The 7,583-nt window shown below is 57.4% G+C and overlaps 1 protein-coding gene across 1 annotated transcript; it reads right to left on the bottom strand.

Moving 5' to 3' along the window:
• Window positions 1-509: 509 nt before the first annotated feature.
• ADAD2 (adenosine deaminase domain containing 2) lies at window positions 510-6,700 on the bottom strand. The gene is made up of 10 exons (XM_039480636.2): window positions 6,217-6,700; window positions 2,999-3,139; window positions 2,599-2,646; window positions 2,385-2,510; window positions 2,146-2,296; window positions 1,895-2,062; window positions 1,548-1,777; window positions 1,225-1,468; window positions 891-1,011; window positions 510-797 (listed from the first exon to the last, which is right to left on the bottom strand). The coding sequence occupies exons 1-10, from the start codon at window positions 6,623-6,625 to the stop codon at window positions 693-695; spliced, it is 1,743 nt and encodes a 580-aa protein (XP_039336570.2). The 5' UTR covers window positions 6,626-6,700; the 3' UTR covers window positions 510-692.
• Window positions 6,701-7,583: the final 883 nt, after the last annotated feature.

Below are 7,583 nucleotides of genomic sequence, written 5' to 3'. Positions count from 1 at the left end.
AGCCCAGGGAAACGGCTGACACTGCTCATGCCCTCCCCGCACCCCTCAACACGGGCTGCCCAGACCCCCAGATCACCCTCGAGGGCCAGGGCAGCTAAAGCTCTGACCAGGGAAGGGCGTTGTCGCTCCCCCCATCTTAGGAGCCCAGAAAGGCAAGGATTTGGAGCCCCCACAGTGGCCAGGGGACAAAACACTCACATACCCAAGCAGCCTGCCCTCCTGCCCTTTACAACCCCCCTAACCTGTGGCTTCAGGGGCCTCCCCCAGCACACAGGCTGGAAAACAGGAGGAACCAGGGGAGGTCACCTCCCCTCCTAAACTGCCTCCAGCCCTGTTAACAGGGTTTGGGGTGACAATTCAGTGGCTCTGTAAGAGGATCCAGGTGGGAGCCCAGTGAACACAGGGCTTCCCAAAGAAGTGTGAGGGGCTCTCCCTGAAAACAAAGGGCCCCTGGCTACCCCCACCCCACACACACACACATACACACAGAGCCAACTGCACATGGAGGTACCAGAAACATTTCTTTATTCAAGCCCAAATGTGCAGCAGCAGCCTCCTGACCATAGCAGGCCCCTCCTCCAGCCCCAGTTTCACCCTGTCACCCCATACTCTCCCCCACCCCCCTCATAAAGGGCACTCCCCCAACAGGGGTACAGCTTGGCTCAGGAACCTGGGCCCCGCTGAGGCCTGCTTCAGTTTCTGAATTTGCCCACCAGTGGCTTCGAGGGCCAAGACCCCAGGCCCTGCTGGTCCAGGAGGAGGGAGAGCTGCCGGCGAGCCTCCTGGTAGGGCCCAGCCTAGGGCAGGAGATGAGCGGGGTTGAGAGGGGGTGCCTGCTGCCGGCAGGGACTGTAGGACTGGGGATGGACCGGGACTGGGGATGGACAGACCTTGGCAGCCTCGTAGGTCTTCAAGGCCAGGAGGTAGGGCTTCCCCAGAGCCCTGGCAGCCTGGTGAAAGGCCCGGAGAAAGGAGGCCTTGCAGAGACGGGAGGGAGGCCCAAGGGTGGCACTGGATGGAGAGAAGACGCCACGGAGATCAGAGGGTACAAGCTGGACCAGCAGGCCTGCTGCACGCCCCGCGTTACCTCCTCTCATACTGTGACAATGTCACAAGAGTCCCAGGGCAGGCAGAGGCGTGGCCACCGCCATGGAGCTAGTAAGGGGTGGAGCTGGGGTTAGACCTGAGGTGAGGAAGCCCTCCATCACCAGGACCCCTCCTCACTTGGCCTTCACACGCCCCGTGGCCACATCTACAACCTCGATGTCAGGATCCCCCAGGCTCCAGTTGAGGCTCAGGCCATGGCAGGCGTCAGGGCTGGTTTCGGAGGGGGCCACTGGGGGCCCTGCGAACAGGTGTAGGGTGTTGCGGACGTAGGGAGGTGGCAGGCATGGCCCCAGGGCACTGTCGAGGCAGGGCCGGGTGTGGATGGCCCTGCTCACAGTTGGGGGATCGTGGCATGAGTCAGCTGCAGGGCAGAAGGCACAGGACAAGGTGAGTGACCTCCCTGCCCTTCCCTCCCACCCCAGCCCCTGCCACATGCTCACCCAGGACGAGGCTGGTGCTGTAGAGTGGGGACACCAGGTGTGCCAGCAGGGCACCACCCAGCCCCAGCACAGCCCAGCGCGCCAGCTTATCGCTGGCTGAGAGGCAGCCGACGTAGGTTTCACGGAGCACGGGTGCCACGTAGCACACAGGCTTCAGCTGCCCGAGCACGTGGGCCTGCAGGCGCATAGGTGGGCTGTGTGGAAGGCCGCCTTCCGAGGTAGGGGGCAGGCTGCGGGCCGGGAGGGGACAGACCCCAGCGTCAAAGCTGCTATTCTGACGCTGGCCCCCACCCAGCAGCTCAACTGAGGGACCCTCATCCCTCGCCTGCCCCAGGGACCCTGCCTACTAGATGTCACGGGCCGCGCCCTGGGGGGTGTTGCTGACGTAGAGGTGCAGGAAGACACGGGGCTTGAGGGCAAATGGGGGTCCAGATCCTGCCTGGGGGGCCAGCACAGACTGCTCCTTGCCCTTGGGCCCCCCACATGTGGCCAGGAGGAGCTGCCGGAACAAGAACCTAGGAGTGACAGGCAGAGAGTGGTTGGGGCAACCATTTCCCAGCGAAGCCTGCTGTCGAGTGCCCACCCCACCGCCCCTCACCTCAGCAGGGCCCGGCGGGCGATGACCAGGCCATGGCAGTCATGGAGCTGCTTGCCTGAGAACTCCAACCAGTTGGCACAGCAGCTGCTGCCGGTGCCCAGTGCCACCAGCTTGTAAATCTCCTTCACGTAGCCCCTGGCACCTGGGATCTCTGTGCAGGGAGGGGCAGAGACAGCTCAGCCTGAGGCAGGAAGCCCGAGGCGGCCTTCCCAGGGGGGTGGGGCTAGGACAATTCCTACCCCTCTCCAGGATGACTCCAGCCACAGTCCCTTTACAGGCCCAGTATGGCGAGTGCTCGTCCAACAGGAGGTCAAAGCCGGAGCTTACCAAGGCCGCACAGCGCTGCTCATGGGTCAGGATGCTCTCTGTGCCAGCGTAAGAGGGCACAGATGGCATGGGGGCCCACAGCTCTCCCCTCAACACCAGAGCCTGGGTCCTTGAGATCCCACCTACCTATACTCAGGGGGACCGGTGGAGGCTGGCTGGAGGTCTGGGGGGACTCTGGAAGAGGCAAGGAGGGCAGGCTGCTGTGGGCGCCAAGGCCCACCCTCCATCCCTCAGGAAGCCAAGGAGGCAGAGAGAGGAAGTTTTCATCTTCCAGACACAGGACACTCCACGAGCTGCTCCTCTAGCAGTCCCTACCCCCAGTGTCCCCAGAGGACATGAGAGAAGGGACCAACATATGTCCCCCACCCCAGCTCCCTGCAGGTCATGTCCTGAAGCCCAGATGGTCCCTGCAGCCCACCACCTCCTGCCTACATGCACACGCACAGCCGCTTCAGCCTCCCCGCAGGACTGCCGGCCTCGGGCCTCTGGTCCCCAGCTGGGGCTCAGCTGCCTGGCCCTCCATTACCTGGGCTCTCCAGCTGACTCCGGATGTAGCAGAGGGCAGAGAGCGCTGCCTGTTGTGTGGCCTCTGTCTTGCTGTTCGCAGTGCCCGCAGGGCAGACCACCCCATCCAGCTCCGCACTCACAGAGAAGGGGAAGCAGGGACCTGGGGAAGGATGGGGGTGAGGAAGGAGCCCCCTAGCCTTTGGCCCTGTGACAGGTACCACTCTGCCTCCTCCTGACACCTGACATAGGGTCATATGGGACATAGGGACCCTGACACCCTTCCTCCGCGGGCTCCATTACCACCCCATGCCACGCACACCCGTGGGTGCCTCTGCAGGCTGTGACCCATCGCCGACTCAACCGAATCCTCACCCAACTCCTCCACAACAGGGATGCATGAGTCCATTTCACAGAGAAGGAGCAGAAAGGGCAGGCGGTTTGCCCATGTAGTGCCAGGACCCATGTCCAGGTCCCCCTCCAGAGCCGACACCACCCTGTTCTCAGGAGGAAGGCTGTGAGCGCTTCCACCTGCCACAGACACATTGGTTTTATTTCCTCTCCTCCAGGGACCCTATATGTGAACGCTTTTGCTAACAGTATCATTTTGTGTGTTACTTGTAACACAAAAGAGACAGATGAAAAATCTGGAAGTGGTATCACATGGTTAAAGGTGCACACTTACGTAAGCTCACAGTTTAGTAATGCTGCTAAACTGTTTCTCCCAAGGACTGCCCCTCTGGGGACTTCCCTTGTGGAGGGGAACCCATTTCAGCACTCCTCACTAGCACCGAGACCTATCTGCTCTAAACGGGCATGAAAACCAGCAACCACAGACAGGCATGGAAGGAATGTTGGCTTTAGAAAACCAGCACATGACCACCATCCTAACCTCGACTGAATCTGGGGGCAATCAATGCCTGATTTTCTGAAACCACAAGTGGCAATGTTATAGGCACAGGGTATCTACAGGATCTCCAAATACCTCCCCTAGATAATTTATTCAGCACAAAGGAGAAAGTGAAGACACCTGGCAGATGCTACCCTGGTCCAACCTCTGAAGCTTGCATTGCCAAGGGGACAAACCAAGACCACTCACCTCCCGATGGGATGCACGGCCAAGGACTCTACATCGCTTCATTAATGCATCACCTGAACCCAGTCCCGAGGAAACAGACAAACCCAAACTGAAGCACATTTACAAAACTACCAGCCCTTACTCTTAAAAGACATCAATTTTGTGCAAAACAAACACAGGAACCCTTTCAGATAAGAGATTAAAGACATGTGACAGCTAACTGTAATATGCCATACTAGGGTGGGAAAAAATGGCCATGAGGGCATTCCTGGGACAAGTGGCAAAATATGAATATGAACAGAAATTAGATAGAATTCTATCAATGTTAAATTTCCAAGATTTGATAATTGTAGTGTAGTACAGAAGGGACGCCCTTATTTTTAAGAAACGTGCATGAGGCTGGGGGCAGTGGCTCACTCCTTTAATCCAGCACTTTGGGAGGCTGAGGACAGGCGTTTGAGACCAGCATGGCCAACATAGTGAAACCCCATCTCTACTAAAATACTAAAGAATTAACTGAGCAAGCCGGGCGCGGTGGCTCAAGCCTGTAATCCCAGCACTTTGGGAGGCTGAGGCGGGTGGATCGCGAGGTCGAGAGATCGAGACCATCCTGGTCAACATGGTGAAACCCCGTCTCTACTAAAAAAATACAAAAAACTAGCTGGGCGTGGTGGCGCGTGCCTGTAATCCCAGCTACTCAGGAGGCTGAGGTAGGAGAATTGCCTGAACCCAGGAGGCGGAGGTTGCGGTGAGCCGAGATCGCACCATTGCATTCCAGCCTGGGTAACAAGACTGAAACTCCGTCTCAAAAAAAAAAAAAAAAAAAAGAATTAACTGAGCATGGTAGCACACATCTGTAATCCCAGCTACTTGGGAGGCTGAGGCACAAGAATCGTTTGAATAGAAAGGCAAAAGTTGCAGCAAGTTGAGATCTCACCACTGTCACACACACAAAAAGTTGGCTAGGTGCAGTGGCTTATGCCTATAATCCCAGCACTACTGGACTATGGGAGGCAGAGACAGGTGTTATCACCTGAGGTTAGGAGTTTGAGACCATCCTGACCAACACGGTTAAACCCTGTCTCTACTAAAAATACAAAAATAAATAAATAAATAAATAAAAGCTTGGCTTGGTGGCGGACATCTATAATCCCAGCTACTCAGGAGGCTGAGTTAGGAGAATTGCTTGAACCCAGAGGTCAGAGGTTGCAGTGAGCCTAGATCACACCACTGCACTTCAGCCTGGACAAGTGAAATTCTGTCTCAAAAAAGAAAAAAAAATACACGTGAAAGTTTAGAGGTAAGGAGTATGGTGTCTGCGATTAACTTTTAAATTAAAACTCTGGGCCAAGTGTGGTGGGTGACGACTGTAGTCTCAGCACTTTGGAGGCGCAGGCTAGCAGATGGATAGCTTGAGCCCAGGACCTGAAGACCAATCTTGGCAACATGGTGAAACCACAAAATCTCTACAAAAAAATACAAAAATTAGCCAGGTGTGGTGGAGTCCACTTGTAGTCCCAGCTCCTCGAGAGGCTGAAGTGGGAGGATCAGTTGAGCCCAGGAGGTAGAGGCTGCAGTGAGGCAAGATCGTTCCACTGCACTCCAACCTGGGCAACAGAGTGAGACCGTCTCAAAAAACAACCCCCCATCCTACCCCACGCCCCCCCCCCCGCAAAAAAAAAAAAAACCTCTAAGTCAAGGGGCTTGAGAGCTATGTCTTGAAGAAGAGGAAATAATGGTTTACCTCTGTATTATGTAAACAGAGGTAAACCCTTACCAAACTGTGCTTAATAATGTCTGAGTCAGGGTAGTGGCTCTCATGCTGGTATCGCCAATGCTAGCAACTAAATTGCATGTAAGTGGCCCTAAAAAATGTGTGCAGAAATACCAGGGGGCCTTAACCTCCCTGGGCATCAGGTGTGGACAACGTTCACCTGCCGTGACCCTGCCAAAGTTGAGTGTCCGGTGTGGCTGGTAATCCTTAGAGACGGCTGCTCACAGCAGGGTCCACCCCGAGGCCCCGGGCGCTCTGGTGGTGTCTCTGAGCATGCCGACCAAGGTCCACCTTCCCCAGACCCCCCACCCCCCAACCCCGGACCCAGCCTTCCACAGCTCTGCCCCCCCCCCCCCCCCCGCCAACCCATGCCCCAGCCCGGCCTCACCTGGTGGCTGGTCCTCCCGGAAAAGCAGGATGATGCCCAGGCTGGCCGCGTACTCCGTGAGCAAGGACACCGCCTGGCTGGCGGGGGGATCCTTGAGTGGCAGGCTCAGCCCTGCGGGGGGCACAGGAACCCTCGTGGCCTTCCCCATCTGTTCCCCCACGTTTTCCCACGCCCGGGTTGCCCCCAGCTCTCCTACTCTGGCCCCTGCCGCAGGCCCACTGTCCCCCAACACCGAGGCCTGGGGCCGGCCGCCCCCCGCGTGGTCCTTTGCGGGCGCGGGCTCCCAGACACCTTGGGCCTGGGGCAGCGGCGGTTGCCAGGCACGCGGCCCAGGGCTCATCTGCAACGATGCAGCCAGGCGGGGCTTTCTGCGGCTGCAGTCATCTGCGCCCTGAGAAGCCGAAGCCATAACCAGCAACGGAGAACCGAAGCGCTAGATCCTGTATCGCGCTGCTCACGCCTTTTTTACACGCCCAGGGCGGGTTACCTCACGTGGGGAGCACGCGGCCAACAGCACGTTGTGGGCTCCACCCCTGCCCCGCCTCTGGCCAATGAGAGTCCTTAGATCTGTGACCGACAGTGCACCCTGCCAATGGGAAGGCCAGTCTCCCAACCGCATCCGGAGGGCTGAGGCAAACGTCCCACTGCCCGGACGGAAGTTCCGGCGGGTGGGTGCGGGGCTCTTCTGGCAGCCGCTTCTCTAACCGCGCGTGGTGCGGGTGCCTGGAGAGCGTGGGAGGCAGTTCTGGGGGCCTCGGGTCTAACCTCACACTCTGGCTCCTGCCCTAGGCCCCTAGGCCCGCCCGCATCACGGCGCTGCCCAGCTGCTTCACTGCCTAAACCTGGAGCCCTCAACGCCACAGAGGCGGGGTTCACACTATCGCAGCAGGGTCCGCACTTTAAAATTGAGCTGAGATTGCGCCACTGCACTTCAGCCTGGGCGACAGAGAGACTTTGTCTCAAAAAAGAGAAATAGAAATTTAAAAAAAAATAACCATTTGACACCCTGCCTTTTTTCCCTGTAAGAAGGAGTTTTGAGTTGTTTTCAAACAAATACCACAAGAGAGCAATCCTTTAAGGTGAGGAGTCATAGATCAAGAGAAACAGGAAAAATGGGATGAAAAAGACAGGGGTGAGGACAATTCACACAAGGCCTACTGTGATGCAACACATATCTGAGTCTCATAGCAGCCACAAACTCGGGAATCATGACCAGTGTTTGTAAGATTTGTCACAGTGGTTTCTGCTGCTGCTGCTGAAGCTGGGCCCGGCAGTGCTCACCAGGATTGTGACAGTGAGGATGCAGGGGCATATGAGGAGCAGGTGGCGTCTTCCCAGAACCTTTGACTTGGGAGGAGCAGGTGTGG

The sequence above is a fragment of the Saimiri boliviensis genome, chromosome 1 (genome assembly GCF_048565385.1).
Source record: "Saimiri boliviensis isolate mSaiBol1 chromosome 1, mSaiBol1.pri, whole genome shotgun sequence".
Taxonomy (NCBI): domain Eukaryota; kingdom Metazoa; phylum Chordata; class Mammalia; order Primates; family Cebidae; genus Saimiri; species Saimiri boliviensis.
This window is presented reverse-complemented; position numbering and strand designations above follow the sequence as displayed.